At 41.4% G+C, this 18168-nt stretch overlaps 1 protein-coding gene across 2 annotated transcripts in view; it reads right to left on the bottom strand.

Annotated features, from left to right (window-relative positions):
• Positions 1–12138: 12138 nt before the first annotated feature.
• The window catches only part of pias1b (protein inhibitor of activated STAT, 1b), a 131628-nt gene continuing 125598 nt past the window's right edge, over positions 12139–18168 (bottom strand). For both annotated transcript variants that reach the window (XM_078241243.1, XM_078241242.1), the window contains exons 12-14: positions 16956–17095; positions 15200–15237; positions 12139–13750 (exon numbers count right to left, since the gene is read on the bottom strand). In XM_078241243.1, the coding sequence (XP_078097369.1) occupies positions 13445–13750; positions 15200–15237; positions 16956–17095 (484 nt within the window). In that variant the 3' untranslated portion in view covers positions 12139–13444. The remainder of the gene's footprint in view (positions 13751–15199; positions 15238–16955; positions 17096–18168) is intronic.

Below are 18168 nucleotides of genomic sequence, written 5' to 3'. Positions count from 1 at the left end.
ATTGGAAGCAGCTCAGAGGTTTACTCGACTAAAGCCTGGAATGGGCAGGTTGTCCCAAGGCTGAACAGGCTAGGCTTATATTCACAGGGGTTAAGAAGAGTAAGCAATTTGATTGAAACATACAAGATCCCGAGGCGTCTTGATAGGGTGGATGCGGAAAAGATATTTCCTCTTTCATACTGGTGATAGCTGTTTAAAAGTAATGTGTCACCCAGCTAAGACAGAGACGAGAATTATTTTCTCTGATGGTTGAGAATCTCTGGAACGCTTTTCCGCAAAAGGCAGTGGAAAGAGTCCTCAAATATATTTAAGCCAGAGCTAGATAGATTCTTGATAAGCAAGGGGTGAAAGGTTCTCGGGGTAGCTGGGAAGTTGAGGTTACAATCAGATCAGCCATGATCTTATTGTATTGTGGAACAGGCTTGAGGAGCCAAATGGCCTATTCCCGGAGGAAATTACAGAGACATTAAAAATATAATTAAAAATATTCTTTAGCTACTTCTGTTTATTAGTTATAAAAATATTGATGGTAGCCATGATGTGGAGATGCTGGCGTTGGACTGGGGTGGGCACAGTAAGAAGTCTCAACACCAGGTTAAAGTCCAATCTGGTGATGAGACTTCTTACTATAAAAATATTGGATATGGGATAATAATGGCAGGCGGTCCAACTAAGGATGACACTGGCCATCGAATCCTAGAGTAGAGAGAGAAAGTGATAAAGGCTGTGAACAAGGTGAAAACAAAGCACAAAGTACAAAGGGTAGAGGAGTTGGAAAAGTGAAACGCTAAGGGAGAAACAACAGAGAACGAATCCAAAATCCACATTCCGTTTTTGCAGTCAGTCCTTGGCCAGTGAGATGATGTGTGCCATCTTGATCATCTTGCTCTTTGCATTTTCAGTCATCATCACCCAGCTTGGTTCAACACCAGCTACAAGATGGAATAAAGCGCTGTTTGTCAGTGAACACTCTAATGGGGTCATTCGGTCTTTTTGCCTTCAACTGGCTGTGGGAAGACGGATTATTGTGATGGACGTATATGTTGCCTAGTAGTAGAAGGGGGCAGCTCCTGAGCTGAAATATTCAGGAGATGTGTTTAACGAGAGTTGACAACCCTGTGATAACACCTTCAAGACAGTAAAACACCCCAAGGTGCTGCACTGGAGGGAAGTCTGGCCAAAAAATGGAACCAAAATAAAAATATTAGGACAGGTGATCAAAAGCTTAACCAAAAAGTGGGGGTGGCTGCAAGCTAAGAGGAAGAGAGGTGGAGATGCTTGGAGTTGGAATTCCAGAACTTGCAGCTGAAGATACTCAATATCACTTCCCAGCCTTGTGGCTAAGAACAAACGTCAGATCAAGCCCAAGATGGGGTGCAATGCCTTATCTTGGATCTTGTTTGTCTCTCTTATCGGGACAATGAGTTGGATTCAAATGGAATATGAATTTGATTTTTGGAGCAAACGAGGAATGGGTTTGGGTTTGCTCGCTCCACTCTGAGCATCAGCTTTGGAACTTTAAGGATGGAGTAAAAAATAAAAATACTCAAAATTATACACTTTGTAGGATTTTATTTTGCTTAAGGTTCTTTTAAGGGTACCTTTCCCAAGTGGTCACTCTCCAATAGGGAGTCAGATAATGTCACTATGAGTCTACGGAAGAGATGTTCAAAGTGGGCTTTTCACTCAGATCTGACCCCACCCTCATTTGACATCCAACAAGAGTTGCTGAATGGTCAAGAACAGGAAGCCAGGCCAATTTCCCTTCCCCTGACCCAACTGAGGGGGCAGCAGGAACCTTTATTGCATAAGATAATCCATTTACAAAATTAAGTTTAAATTTTAGGTTTAGATTTATTTGTGTCACAAGTAGGTTTACATTAACACTGCAATGAAGTTACTGTGAAAATCCCCTGTTAAAATTCTAATTCATTCATGTAACAGAACTGAGGCAGAGACCAGCAAGGTCATCGTAGTGTTTGGCAAGGAATTCCTCTCCCCAGGAATATTCTTTGACCTATCCTATTGTCTGGGAACACATCGGAAAACATTCAGTCTGCCAGGATGTCCAAGGCCCCAGCCCGGATAGAGTGCTAAACATCGCATTTTGACACATTCTCCAAGTCAAACAATGGCTCGAGTCCCACAAGAGTTTCCTGCACTGGGATCTCCTCCAACAACAGTGACTACTGTAAGAGCAGTGAGGCTGCATGGATATTGTCTGGCTCAGCTTCCTAATGGAAATGGAGGCAGGGCAACCACCAGTGGTTAGCACTTACACCTCTGAGTCAGAAGGTTGTCTCAATTCAGAGTTAAGATAATAAGCAAGATTAGTGCCACTGAGGGGAGGCAGAACATTAATAGGTGCTGATTTTGAGGCAGGATGTGAAATACAAGCCCCTCCTGCCCTCTCTAGTTGAATCAAGATCCTCTGAAGATTTTCCACAAACTGTTGTAATTGCAGAGGAACTTGATGTAATAACCATCACCAGGGAGAAGGTATTGAATAAACTAATGGGATTTAAGGCAGATAAGTCTCCAGGACATGATGGCATGCACCTGAGGATATTAAAGGAGGTGGCAGCAGAGATGGTGGATGCATTGGTTGTGATATTTCAAAATTTATTGGATTCTGGTAAGGTCCCAGTGGATTGGAAACATGCTAATGTTTCCAATCCCTATTCAAAACAAAGGGAGAGAAGCAAAAAGTTGGAAACTATCGGCCGGTTAGCTTGACCTCTGTAGTGGGGAAGTTGTTGGAACCAATCATTGAAAAGGAGATGAATGAGCATTTGGAAAGGCAAAGCTCAATCCACCATTGTCAATAGTGTTTTCTAAAGGGCAAGTCAAGCTTGACAAACTTGTTCAAGTTCTTTGAGGACATAACCAGCAAGGTGGATAGTGGGGAACCTGTGGATGTGGTATATCTGGACTTCCGGAAGGTGTTTGACAAGGTGCCACATAAAAGATTGATCCAGCAGGTAAGATCGCAGGGGATTGGTAGTAGATACTGGATTGGATTAAGGATTGGCAGACAGAAAGCAGAAAGTCGGGATAAATGCATCCTTCTCTGGCTGGTGAAATGTAAGTGGGGTGGGGTGCTGCAGGGGTCAGCCCTCGGACCTCAACTGTTTACAATCTATATAAATGACCTGACGGCAGGGAGGGTGTAACAACAAAATTTGCAGATGATACCAAAATGGGTGGAAAAGCAATGGAGGATTTTACAGACGGATATAGATAGGCTAGGAGAGGGGCCAAAATTTGGCAGATGGATTCTAATGTGGATCCATTTTGGCAGAAATAAATAAAGGCAAAATACCCAAATGGAAAGCAGATTCAAAATGCATCCGGCTAGAGGGATCTGGGTGTCTATGTTCATGTGTCGCAGTGTCCTGGGATGCGTAGATTAGACGGATTAGTGGATAAAATACGTAGGGATATGGGGGTAGGGCCTGGGTGGGATTGTGGTCGGTGCAGACTCGATGGGCCGAATGGCCTCTTTCTGTACTGTAGGGTTTCTATGAAAGTCGGTTTGCAGGTGCAGCATGTAATAAAAAAGGCAAATGGGATGTTGGCATTTATTGCAAAGGGACTGGAGTATAAATGTAGAGGTGTTGTTGCAATTGTATAGGGTGTTGGTGAGACCACATCTGTCCAGTTTTGGTCTCCTTATTTGAGGAAGGATGCGGTGGCTTTGGAGGCAGTTCTGATGAGGTTCACCATTTTGATCCCGGGGATGAAGGATTGACGTCTGAGGAGAGATTAAACAGTTTGGGTTTATACTTGCTGAAGTTTAGAAGGACGAGGAGGGATCTGATGGAGGTATATAACATTTTAAAAGGGATTGGTAAAGCAAATGTAGACCAAATGTTTCCTCTTATGGAACAATCTAGAACAAGAGGTCGGAGGTATAGGTTGAGAGGGATAGATTTAAAACTGAGATGAGGAGGAACTACTTCTCGTAGAGGGTGGTGAATTTGTGGAACTCGCTGCTCTATAGCACAGTGGAGTCTGAACCATTGAAAGGTTTCAAGGTGGTGATAGATATATTTCAGACAAAAAGGGCATATGGGGAACAGGTGGGGAGGTGGATTTGAGGCCAGGGAGAGATCAGCCATGATCTGATTGAATGGCGGAGCAGACTTGGCGGGCTGAATTTGCCTACTTCTGCTCCTAGTTCCTAAGTTCCTGGTACTATTTACAAAAACAGATCACTACCACATTTTGCAGGAGCTTGCTGTGTGCAAATTAGTTGCTGCATTTACTTTTATTTATTCATGGGATGTGGACATCACCATTTCTTGCCCATCCCTAACTGCTAAGGAGCTTGCAATTTCAGAGGACATTCAAATGACAACCATTTGGAGTCACATCCAGTCCAGATCAGGTAAAGATGACTGATTTCCTTCCCTAAAAGGACATTAATGAGCCAGATGGATTTTTATGACAATCTATAGTTTCATGGCCACCATGATTTCATTGGATTCAAATTTCACCATCTGCCGTGGTGGGATTCGAACCCTGGTCCCCTGAGCACTATCCCTGGTCTCTGGATTACTACCTCCCTTTGCACTATAACTGTGATGACACACTGTTTTGTTGTAAAACATCTTCTGGTACAGTGAGCCCATGAAAGGCAGGAGTACATAAATACAAGCCAGTCCTTTTTCTTTTGGCCTCTAAGCTCTCTGCTTGGGATGGACAGTCTAACGTGATTGGTGTTGAGAGCTGCAGACTGCCCTCCATTGCGCTTGTAGTGAACCTGCAGCCTCCTTTTTGGATTGTCACGGGCTGGTGTGTGAGGAAGCTGCCTGGAATTTAAATATAAGCTAGCCACAAAGTAGAAACCCATCAATGAAACAATGACTAACTCTTGCACCTCGTATCAGTATCAAATCATTAAAATGGAAATCATGACTCTCTTTTTCCAACTTCACCTTCTGCAATTCGAATTGGCAAATCAGAAACAGTCCTACATTTTTTTTACATCTTACAAAGAAACAGGTGGAGCCAAGGATGAGACTTTCTCTGTCTTTCTCTCTAAAAATAGCTGAAGCGCAAGCAACCAAAAGGCAGCTATTTTAAGCACCAAACTACTGCGTGCACACACACACAACTTTCTGGCCTCGAAGACAAGCTGCTGTGAATGCACCAGCTGTGTTATTATATAGATCTGTCTGGGGCCCTGCCTCCACTGCCTTGGTTGCCACTCTCATGCCAGTGATTCCTGCGACCAGGGGGAATTATTACACACAGAGACTGTTAGCAAACTGACATGGTCACACTGCTCCTGATCAAAACTTAAATTCTATAACACCTTTAACATAATAAAATGCCCCAAGGCTCTCTTCAGGAGCATTATAGGATGTATGACAATGACCAACACAAAGGACAGGTCAGATGACCAGAAATGTGGTCAAATGGCTTTTAAGGCAAGTGGGAAAGTGAGGTCAAGGGGCAGAAAGGTGTTTGAAGGGAATTCCTGAGCTTAGGGTTTGGGCAACCGCCCACTTTTGAAGTGATTAAAATTATGGATGCTTGAGGACAGAATTAAAGGAATTCAGATATCTCAGAGGGTTGTTGGGCTAGAGATTACATAGGTAGAGAGGGGGTAAAGCCACAGAGATCTGAAAACAAGCATCAGAATTTTGAATAACAGAAAATGCTGGAAAATCTCAGCAGGTCAGACAGTCTCTTTGGACAGTTATCAGAAACAGAACTTATGATTGGTCGTAGGCTTGATATATTAACTGTTTCTCTCCACAGACGCTGCCTGACCTGAGGTTTCCCAGCAATTTTCTTATCTCAGATTTCCAGCATCCAGTTTACTTTTGCGTTAGAGTTTTAAAAATCAAGATATCACTTGACATGGAGATAATGAAGGCCAGCAAGCACAGGGATGAGAGAGGATTGGGACTTGTGCGAGTTTAGACAAGGACAGCTTGGATGAACTCAAGTTGACTGAGGGTAGAATATGGAAGATCAATCAGGCATGTGTTTGTCAAGCCTGGAGGTAACAAAGGCATAGACAAGGGGGAAATACAGAGGTGTGCTGGACAGGGCTGAGGCATATAGATCAAAAAGAGGATTGGATCATCCCCTGCTCTGTGCTGAGTTGGTTGATCTCAAGATGGGAGTACATAATCTTAGCCAATACTCAAGTGCAGTACTGAGTGAGTACAGGTCAGAAGTACAGAATGCATTGTAAAGCATGTTAGGATATTCTGGAGTTCTGAAAAGTGCTATGGAAATGCAAATCTTTCTTTAACGCTAACCCTTGCCTAAAGACAAGAAAATCCACCTGGATACTGTCCAGTTGCTCCCCACTGAAACATTTACAAGAGGAAACACGGTGAGAAACAAGGCTGGACTTGCTTGCGGCAGTCTTAGAATTAAATAGATTGCCATCTTTCAATTAAAAAGGCTTATGTGCAAATAAAGGAAAGAACCCCCATTGCCTACGGAGCTGTACAACAAAATCTGCAGGATGAAGGGAGAAATTGTTTGTGGGAGATAAAATTAAAATTACGGAAGTGCAAGATGGAGGGAAGAATGGGAATGAAAACACATTCAAAACTAAGCTTTGCAAATCATTGGTTGCCATTGGTTTCAGTTCCTATGGCGTTGTTATGCCAGACCTGGGATTAACGCACATCTGCAAGGCTGGATGTTTACTGCAATTAAATGAATGTGTTTAAGGAAACCCAACATTGCATTTAAGCTGATGAATGACGCAGTAACATTTATCAGTTTGTGAAGCCTTAATCTAATTTTTCCCCCAAGTTGTGAGCCAGAAATGTGAAATTGTAGCAAGAACTAAGCTTGTATTCAAAGTTTAAAAAGATCAAGGTTGATAAACTAGAAGCATAAAGTTTGTTTTTGTTTATTGTCCTTATCTCAACCGCAATTTCAGATTACACCACCTAACATTCCTCCCTGAGAAGACTATGACCCAAAACACATTATTCAGGTTGCAGCCTCAGGGATATTGTTGTGTGAAAACTGATTACCACATTTATCTGCCTTAGGATGCGACAAACTCTCCCTCTCTATTACACTCTAGCAATCACACCTATTCATTCACTTCCAACTTTTACCTTTCTCTTTTGATCCCATGGATCTAGGCATTTCAAGAAATTATTCCTCATTTGAGAGCCTCGACAGCCAACACGCTAAAGCAAAATTGACAGCGAGTTACATTAAGAGACAAGAGGAAAGATGACCAAACACTTGGTCAAAGTTATTTTCAACAACTTCTTAAAAAGAGGTAAACATGATGATAGAAATCATAGAATCCCTACAGTGCAGGAGGCCATTCGGTCCATAGAGTCTGCACTGACAACAATCTCACTCAGGCCCTATCCCCGAAACCCCACATATTTACCCTGCTAATCACTCTAACATACACATCCCGGGACACTTTAGCATGGCCAAATAACCTAACCCGCACCATCTTTGGACTGTAGGAGGAAACCAGAGCACCTGGAGGAAACCCACGTAGACACGGGGAGAATATGCAAACTCCACACAGACAGTGACCCAAGCTGGGAATTAAACCAAGGTCCCTGAGCTGTGAGGCAGCAGTGGTAACCACTGTGCCACCCAAGATAGGGATGGAGAGGTTTAGGCGGAAAATTAAAGGGCTGAGGGCCTTGGCAATTGAAGGAACAGCCGCTAATAGCAGTGCAAATAGACTGGGGGATGCACAGACCGGAATTAGGGGAACACAGAGGTCTGAGGATTGTGGAGTTCACACAGATAGGGAGGGGCAATGTCTGGGAGGTATTTGAAAACAAGGATGAGTGTTCTTAAATCGAGGCATTGCTTAAGGCTAATCATAATACCCTAGCATGAACTCAGATGAGTTCAACTAACACACGATTTTGATCTGGGGTCATCCTGGTCTGAACAGCAGGTCTGGCAGTACCTGAGGAGAGAGAAAACAGATTTAACATTTCAGGTTGATAATCTTGATTCCAAGCTTGAATATTTACTGGCTGTTCTTGCCATTAGGGAAACTCACTGCATTTAAGTTGCTACCTAAAAAAAAATCCTTTATTTATGACAAATAACCTTACAGCAGGCAATTCTTTGGTAAAAAGAAATGCTCTCACAGTGAAAGAGCATCTTAAAACATTGGCCACCCGAAAACTAACAGGGCATCACTGAGTAATAAATCCACTAACAAGAAATGTTATTGTAAATGAAAAACCACCAGAGGAAACAACTAAAGTCCAACTAAGGCAGAGAAAGTGTCTATGTGCAATGGCAAACAAGGCTCATGCCCGCAGGCAGGTCTGGAGTTGAGAGTTAACAATGCACATAGCGGACATCACATTCGCCAGAGGGGATTCTCAAATACAGTCTTCAACTGGCAGTTCCTTGGACTTAACTCTTTCAGTACTTTTGCTGGTTCATACATTTTTTTAAAGTTTAGAAATGTGTAAAATTTTAGCAATTACGATACTGAATAAAGGTTGAGAGTTCAAAACCCATCGTGATGGCAAAGCTGGCTTCAATGCAGCAGATAAACTGTGGAAAAGAACTAGAAAATTAAACCAACTGGGTCAGTAAGATAACACCGGGAAAGGAATCTGCTATACCTAACCAATCTTGGATACCTGTGACACCAACTACATTAAGTGGCTAACATAATATCCTCAGGGAAACTAGGGATGGGCGCTCTGACTGTGTCAGCCTAACCCAAGTGCCTCAGTTGGCAAAACATACATGTAATTAAATAGCTAACAGAGGGAGTGAAGTGTAGATTTACCAGAATGATATTTGAACTCCAAAGATTAAACTACATGGAAAGATTTGTAAAATAAAATTGGATTATATTCCCCTCATTTAAATGGTTATGGGATGATCAAACTTTTCAAAATATTGAGGACAGGGTAGATTGAGAGAAAACATTTCTGTTGGTTAGGGAATCTAGGACTCAGATGCATAGTCTAAATATTAGAGCTAGATTTTTCAGGAATGAAATTGAGATCACTTCTACAAAGGGTGAAAGAAGATTTCCTTCCCACAAACAGCAATTGGTGCTATATCAATTGTTGGTTTTGAAACGGATTTTTGATAATTTTTTGTTATCCAAAGGCATTAAGGGATATGGGGAAAAGGCAGGTATATCGCTTTTCGGCCTTTTGGCTAAGATCAAGTGTAGTATGAAGAGGATGCTGCACTTGGCTGAGGTCATTAGGTTACATTTAAGCTTCATTTTCATATGAAGCAATTTTTAAAAGCGGCATCTCGGCCTTTTGGCTAAGATGCAAATGAGATCAAGCCTTGGAGGAGGTGAGTCTACACCTACTCCAATCAGCTTGGCTCACGTAGATCAGGCCCAAGACAGGAGTGGAGGCCCTGTCTTGTCAGCTTGGATCAGAAATGTCTCAACTTGTTGAGACTCTGAATTGGACTTGATTTGATTGAATTGGAAAAGTATAAAAAATATGGAGATAGGTCACAGGTCAGTCATGATCGCCTTGAATGGCAGAAAAGGCTAAATGAGCAACTCCTGTTCCTACTGACTAGGAAGGGCTCACATTCAACCCTCAACTCAGGAATAGCTGGTCACGATTAAGCTGAAAAAGAAACAAAAATTTAGCAGCCATGTTTTCTGTTCACAATTACAATGCAGTGATAATTCCTCACTGGAAAGTGCACATACTCAAATTTCTGGAGAGGACTGAATGCTTCACGCAACTGAATACCCGACACGAGCTATCCAGTCCCTGGGCACCGGCAACAAAATATCAAGTCCTTCAGTTGAGGGAGGCAAAACTGAAGATACTAAAATCAGTCTGTTAATTATGTGCAAACTCTTGAATTCATTTGTACAAGTGGTTGTGTATCAGATTAATAGACTATACAATAAATCATGAACAGACGCACCACCAAAATCCTAATCAAAATAACCTTCCCATGACGAAGCAAACAACCAAGCTATGGTTTTACAATAGACTCACCAGGGAACTTAGCATGACGTTACAGGAAAAACAAGGTAGCCAAGTATAAAATGCATGATGAAGGCTGGAAAGGCAGCACATTATCTATGTTGCAGGCTGGGATTTGGCAAAGATAAAGTCATAAGTGTCACGTTTGGTGCAAACGTAGAATATTCTGTCAGTTAACAAGCCGCACAAATTCATACAAGGTAACATTTTGAGTGCTGATTTCCACATGCTAAACAGGCTCACTGAACCCCAAGTTATAACTAAAACCTCAACCAATTTGTTCACTTACTTCAGACATGCAACCACATGCAAATAAACCTCAATGACGTCAGTCCAAGATGATTCAACTTCCTTTTCAGGTTCTGCAACACCTCAATCAGTCTCCCCAGCCCATGAACATCACCAATGCGGTCAGTGACGCTACTGTGTTGATTCTTCAATACCCGAAACACAGATGGCAACACACAACTATTGATGAGATGACCTTATATCATAGCTATTTGTGCTCTTTACCCAAAGGTATATCTGAGGCCAAATATCACAATCTCAGTATTTGTTTTGCTAAAAGTAGCAATTATAAAAAGCTTAATGAAGGGAACAACACAAGCAGAAGTTGGAAAGGAGAAGACCCAACTCTACTGCTGGGAACGTTTTGCTTTTTTATTACATCTAAAAGATCTCTACATTAACAGGTAACATTCATTAGGTAAACAATTTCTTTCAATGCATGAAATAAATATTTTCACGTGGTACTTTATACAAACCGACACTGGTCTACTATACTCAATTATTTTTAAAAAAGCCATTTCTCTGGTTTGGCATGCGGTCACGGAAACCAGCATTGTGAAAGATTTAAGGCAGTAAAATTATTAGAGTTGTCTTTGACACCTTTGGAGAGAAGTGATCACAGAATTTACAAATTTGCAGAAGAGGTGGAGTTTCCCAGCTTGTGAGAATCTGATTACCGTAACACTCCCGGTGTAAACAGAACTCTCAAACACAGCACACTCCTCGATAACCCCACAATACATATCTGGTAAGTAAAATAATGCTGTGTGCAAGCTCTCTTATTCCTTTAAGGAAAATATACCCTTCACTTGTCGAAATGCAGCACACTACCTGAAAGATCCAGCCATTTTACTCCAAATGGACCCATAATCAAATTAAAGCACAACCTGGATCAAAGTATTGGCTTCCGATGAACCAAATCCATTTTGCGTCAAGTCCGGTTGAAACTGGAGTTCATGAAACAAGCAGAAAACTAGAAATAAAATCTTGATTAAAGAATAAAGCATCTTCCCACTGGTTGAACATTCAGCCAGTCTATTACCAGACTATTACAGTTGTGCATTTTTGCAATCCAGATACAACTTCCTGGAGTATTTCCCACGGCATCATTTCATTGAGCTGCTAAACAATTAACTCTTTGGACAGTGATATGGATTGAATTATGTGATCTAAAGTGACAAAACTCCCAGCTCAAATGGAACACCTTCTCCCCCACCCAAGTATTTGCATTTTCTAGGATTCAGCCCAATTGTACTTTTATTATCCATCAAATTTCATTCGTGAGCATCTTTTGCTTCTAACTTATTATTTGTCAATTTTCTCCCCTGCTCTCAAAGATATTCCCTCCTTGGTTGTGTATAATTCTACTTCACCTTCCAACGTGTTATCTAAGTGGCCATTATTAGTCATCGTTTGTCTCCACGGTGAGTGTCCACAAGCTACCTGAACTGTAGGGGATAAGAGGGCACAAATTATAGATAAATTGAATCACTGGCTGATGCCATGTCCCCATTTTAAGTAGGGTCATTGGACAGTGGGCAGGAACAGGTACTCCAGGCTGTCCGTTCAACTTCACAAGGTGCCAATTACCATCAAGCCAAGATCTGCTAACAGCATAGGTATGAAATTTAACTTGGCGTTTTTTTTTGATCTGTATGATTTGGTGCGACACTTGGATGGGCCTGTACTCAGATGGTGTCTCTTCAGCGTAACAATTCTAAACAGAACACATACAAACAACAGTCATCTCTCCAGCGTCTTTGCATATGAACTGATTAAACCAATACACAACAGTTAGAGGTGTATGATAAAAGGTCCAGATTTTTTTTTTAAATGTTGATTTTCTTCTTCTTTAGTCCACTTAATAGTCTGTTCCAACTACTTGTTTGCAAATCCTGCTTTATTACATTCAAAGGTTCGAGACAGAAAAGTTACCATCTGAATACATCTTATGGGGAGAATTTGGAACATTTGGAAAACAATCATTTCAGTTGGGCTGATATCATACTTGGCGAGGGTTCCAGTGCACTGAACAAGTAATATCAAAGTATTGGAAAGGGAATTCAAACAAAATCAATGGTCACAAAAAGGGGCAGTATGGCTAATTGGTATGTCAATAATACACCAGGGATCCCCAAATTCTGGCAGTCCAATTTCAACTGGGAAGAACACCAAGTGGACACTGGTGGTTTGTGACATGGGGCATCAGGTGCAGGGAGAGCTTTGCACACCCATTCTGGTAGTGTTCCTGGGAGGCTGGCTATAAAAGGTCAACAGCTGCTCAAGTGACAGTGCATGTGTACAAAGGGAAATTATTATTTTATATATTTAAAAAAAAATACACAAACTGCGCAGGCATTCTGCAGTTAGAGCTTCTCAGGGAACATTGGGAGTAAAATGAATGACTGATTTTTCTAAAATATAAATGAAAAAAGTGAAACAGAAGAAGTGGCTCCTCTCCATTAACTTAAAATTCCTTAATGCTTGAAAAATGCTACTTTGTAAAATGAAACGCAAGTGGGAGTTGAGGGGAGATAGAAAACATCCCCCCCGCCCCCCTCGTAAAAACAAAAAGTTACCAGAAATGGCCTTTTTTTTTTGTGGAAAAATTGTACGATACTGTGCATTCTCCAAAGCTACTTCCTGCAAATGCAGAGGGAATGATATGGGAAACAGTCAAGATACTTTACATAACTTAAAAAGTATAATAAAATTATTTTGCACAAAAAAAAAGAAAATACTATTGTTGTCAACCATTGACATCGTACTTCTTTCCAAAAGAAAGAATATTCTACAGTGAAGTATAAGAATGGAAAATTCCTAATTCAAATAATGTCAACTGTGAAGGAAATAATGCCATTGAACAACAAATACAAAAAAGTAATATCACATAACAGACAAATACATCGTAAAAACTCTGCTTTCACAAAGTGAACTGAAATAACCTTAAAAGACAGACAGTTCGAATTTATATACAAAAGTTAACTGAAAATATAGTATTTTGTTCTCTGTACATGGTGTCTTTTTTTTAAATCTTTTTTTGTTTATTTAAAAAAGGGTCTCTACACTTCTAAATTTGTTTTTAAAAGATGAAACAAACCAGATTTTCCTTTTCCTCTCGCTGTCCCCCCCAACCCCCCGCCCCCCCCCTCCCCCCACCACACAAAAACACGTCAGCGCCGTAATTCCAAATCTCAGTCCAACGAGATAACATCCGGCATGGCGCCAAAGATGTTGCCGCTTTCCACACTGCTCCGGTTCGCCCCAGGATGCCCGAGGTTTTCCCGCAAGCTGCTGGAGGAGACGAGGCTGCTGTTGCTCCCGCTGCTGCTGCCGTTTGTCACCGCCAGTGTGTTGGCAGGCGCCGTGTTTGGCTGCTCCAGGAACATTTGCGAAGAGCCGTATGGGAAGAATCGGTTGAGCGAGGAGTGAATAAGGTCCTGATCCTCTGAAGCACTGGCTGCAGCCGCTGCAGCGGCAAGGAGGGAGGTGTTGTAATGCTACAGTAAGAACACAAGAGCACCAAACATTAATATCTGAATATTAATACTGATTTTTGAGAGGATTTACAAGCTTATTAATTCTCCCACTGTCATCTCAGAGTGGCCCTGGCTAATTACAATGCACAAGTATTCAAATATTGACATTTATTATACTCTACGTCTGCACAAAAAAGCAGTTTCCTTTCATGAAACTTAAATTAAATACACTTAACCTTTACCACATCGGAAACATTTAACAAACCAGCTATTTGATACAACTTGCAATGGAATTTGCATCTGTCACAAGACAGGCCATGTTTCAAATATTTTCTTGAAGGTAGCCACTTTATATGTTCAAACTTACTCTATCGTGGATTTACAATTATTCCTCATATGATGCCTTCCTCTAGTGCTATCCTTTCCTCACACTTCCTCCTCACTAAGACAGTGGACAAATGGCCTCTGGCAAAAAAAAATTATTAGTTCATGGGATGTGGCAAAGCAAGCTTCCATTGCTGGTGGCAAGATGCCTTCTCGATAACAGAGTGGCTGGCTTGGCCATTTCAGAGGGAGGAAAAAGTCTCCCAGTTGCAGGGTGTCTGGAGTAACACAGGCCATACTGGGTAAGGACAGACGATTTTCTTCCCTAAAGGACATCGGTGAACTAAATCTAAATTGTCTTTTAATCTGACAATCTGGTAGTTACGATTAACGTTATGATATTCATCTATTATTGCATATCTATTTGATGAAATGAATTTCAATTGCCTGAGTTGGTGAGATTCCAACCCTTGCCCCTGGATCAATTGTCCAGGCCTCTGGATTACTCGTTATGTGACATAGCCACTATGCGAAGCATTTTGTTGAAGTATGATGTAGCCTGAATCCTGAACATTTATGTTTTGGGGCAGTTGGATTCATCAATGTGAAGACAATGCCTGCCTGCCCTGTAACTATAGTTTCCGTGATATCCCAGCTGGTAAATAGGCAACGCAATTCACCACTGAACAACACATAGCAGGAAGGTCCCAGCTTAATGAGCAACTCTGTGCACAATTCAGCCAAACTAGGGGACTGTGGGTATTGCAAATCACCTGTGTCCCTGAGCTATATCGTGGAGAAAAACAAATTTAAGTAGGGCCTGCAATTATAGTGCAAACCTCAGATCTGAGAGCGACGCATCCTACATTGGAACAAAGTACTTTCTTATACTTGGGATGACTGTCAAAGGGTGGAACCAGTTACACTGCTCTGTCATCTCTTATTCCTCTTTTTCTTTTTAAGCATTCTCTCCATAAAGTCTTATTTAAGTTCTAAAATTTTGCATCAAAAATAAATCAAGTTCCACTGACACATCACGAGGCTCATGTAAAAACCTGATACAATTGCATGCAAATCACTGCCAAATTCATAAAATAATACAGAAACAAGATTTCAATAGCAAAAGTGTCCAGTCATGTTACATACCTGATTGTCCCCTTGTAAGAAGGGAAATAGGTCTAAGCCTGTTCAAACAAGGGAAGAGTTAAAATATTAGAACAAGATTTTATTGGCAAGACTATTACAATCAGACTCTGGATTTCACCTGTATTCCACTGCTACAAACCAGGGAACAAGGTCAAGTAACTATAGGCTTTGATATCAGTTTGTTTAGCCTGGATCACCATACAGTAATTCCTGTGAGCTAGATTCCTCATCTTTACACTATTAATAGCACCTTATCCTGACAGTATTTCTCTCCCAGTCTCTGGCTGTGCTATTGGGATAAGAACGGTGGGTTTGGCAATGCTGATGTATGGATCCAGCCTTTCACAATCTGAACCCCTAAACAAGTGACAATTACAGAAGCATTTTATTGAACATTAAAAAAAGCTGATTAAAAGCAAACTGAAAAACATCGCCATTTACACGATTAGCATGTCTGTGCTTTCCAAGTGACCAGTTCTGTACTGTTTATGCTGTGTGTCTGCTGGTTAACTTGATATGGCGGGATGGAAATGAGATTACATTAGCCCACACATACTACAAAGTCCCAGGTTTGAATCCCTGGTCTCTTGAATTACTTTTTGGCTGGAGGTGACATTTAGGGTGCTATGAGGTTAAGTTCAGTACTGCCAAGCTTGGGTAGCAGTAAAAATAGATCACACAGCTTCCCACCAGTGCCTTTAGGTAAGCAAGTCAGGGACAAATCAATTGAGGCTAGAACAGGAATCAGTGAAAACAGAAACAGGAATGATGCAGGAATACAAACAGGATCTGGCTGTGATGATCTGCGCGGTAAAAAAGCTTGCCTATTAATATAATATTTAGACTCAAGTGTAGAGTGGTGACTTGAGTGAGGAAGCCAATTGCTGGAAACTTAAACTGACACCCAGCTAGCGTCAGTGCCTTAAGAGCAGGGAGAAATTAGGATAATACCGCACATCTGATACCTGCAGGAAAGGTCAGACAATGCATTTCAAGGAATCGCACCAGCTTTCCACAGGTTCATAAGATATAGGAGCACAATTAGGCCATTCGGCCCATCGAGTTCGCTCCGCCATTCGGTCATGGCTGATATGCTCCTCATCCCCATTTTCCTGCCTTCGCCTCATAACCCTTCAACCCATTACCAATTAAAAATCTGTTTAAAGTTAAAGTTTATTTATTAGTGTCACAAGTAGGCTTACATTCACACTGTAATGAAATTACCGTGAAAAATCCCCTAATCACCACACTCCAGCGCCTGTTCGGGTACATTGTGGGAGAATTTAGCATGGCTAATGCACCTAACCAGCACGTCTTTCGGACTGTGGGCGGAAACCGGAGCACCCGTGGGAAACCCAAGCAGACACGGGGAGAACGTGCAGACTCCGCACAGACAGTGACCCAAGCCAGGAATTGAACCCGGGTCCCTGTCTCTGTGAGGCAGCAGTGCTAACCACTGTGCCTCCCCAACTCCTCAAATTTACTCACTGTCCCAGCATGTATCGCACTTTGCGGTAGCAAATACCTCAGATAATTAAATCTCAAACTAATCATCTTTTTGTTGTTTTTTTTTTACTTTACTCAACAAGCTGGAGGGGATTTAGAGTGACAAACACAAGTCAATTTGGCTGAAGCTGGATTCATGATTCTATTGCTACAGATTTTTTTTTATTGCTATTATTTTGTTCTTATCTTACAACACCTCAAATGAGTAGTTTCCCAGCATCAAAGCCACTGCCTGCTGCAAATATCTTACCTTGCAGTTCATACGGCAGAGTTGGTAAGTGGTACGAGTGACGGTAGTCTTGAAAAGGAGCAGAGATAAAGTTTGTATCCAAGGTCGGTATGCTTGGAGTTCTTGTTACTGGCGACGTCTGATGGTGGAGATTTAAAACCCTGTATACAAGAAAAACTTCAGATGTTCAGGCCAATTCATTTTTAACTTAGCTGCAACAACTCAAAGGAGCAAGTCTGATTTCTGGTCTTTTATTAATTAGCTGACGTTGTCTAGGACGGTGCTCCTGCTCACTTGCCAATAGGCTGTCCTCAGTAGATGCTGGACTGGGATCTGATCAGACTTGGTTCTGTCGAATGTAGCCCAACACTCAACCATCCAGTAAAACAAAGCATGATCACTTGAACAAAGTATCAAAGGTGCCAGACGCTTGCGGAAGTTTATCAGTATGTCAGAAACAGAGAAAAAGGTGGGTGGGGCAGCAGGAAACTGAGGAAGTTGTGAGCAAGGAAACAAACGACTTAATTAAGAGTGTGCACTCCTGCCTTTGATGTGGAAATTTAAGTACAACTACGCTAGCCCAATTGCTGTTTTCTGGCCTATGTAACTGATTAAAATCATCCCACGGGAACCGACATTGATCCTTCTTAAGTCCACACTGCAAAAGGTTAAACTAGACAGCTAAAAGACCAGCTGGTTATTTGGATAATTTAAATGTTCTGGTTTTGAACTGCAATACCAACATGTACATATTAGAAGAGACTTGCGCTGCAGTTAAATGAAAACCAAAAGAGCATTTCCAGAGGCTTTAGAGGAGCTATTTGGGCAGGAGAGATGAAGCTTTGCTTTAACGTGAATAAGCACATTCAAAGTGATCAGAGAAAATTAACAGAAAAAATTAAGAAAATCAATGCAGGAGTGTTCTACAGAATATAACAGTCTTCTTGGAGGTTGAAAACAAGTGACCATTACTGTCAACAATTATTACTATCTGAACAATCATTTTGCAATCTTACCCTTTCAAGTATAAGTGACACACTGCAATTGACATTTATATACTGCCTTTCACATATGAATTGCCCAAAGTGCTCTGCAATTAGAAACTAGGCAAACGAAGGGGAGTATAGAGTTTAAAAGAAAAACAGAAAAATGCTGTAAAAACTCAGCAGGTCCAGCAGCATCTGTGGTGAAAGAAACAGAGTTAACGCTTCTAGTCCATGAGACTTCATATGGA

This window comes from Mustelus asterias, chromosome 24 (assembly GCF_964213995.1).
Source record: "Mustelus asterias chromosome 24, sMusAst1.hap1.1, whole genome shotgun sequence".
Lineage (NCBI taxonomy): Eukaryota > Metazoa > Chordata > Chondrichthyes > Carcharhiniformes > Triakidae > Mustelus > Mustelus asterias.
This window is presented reverse-complemented; position numbering and strand designations above follow the sequence as displayed.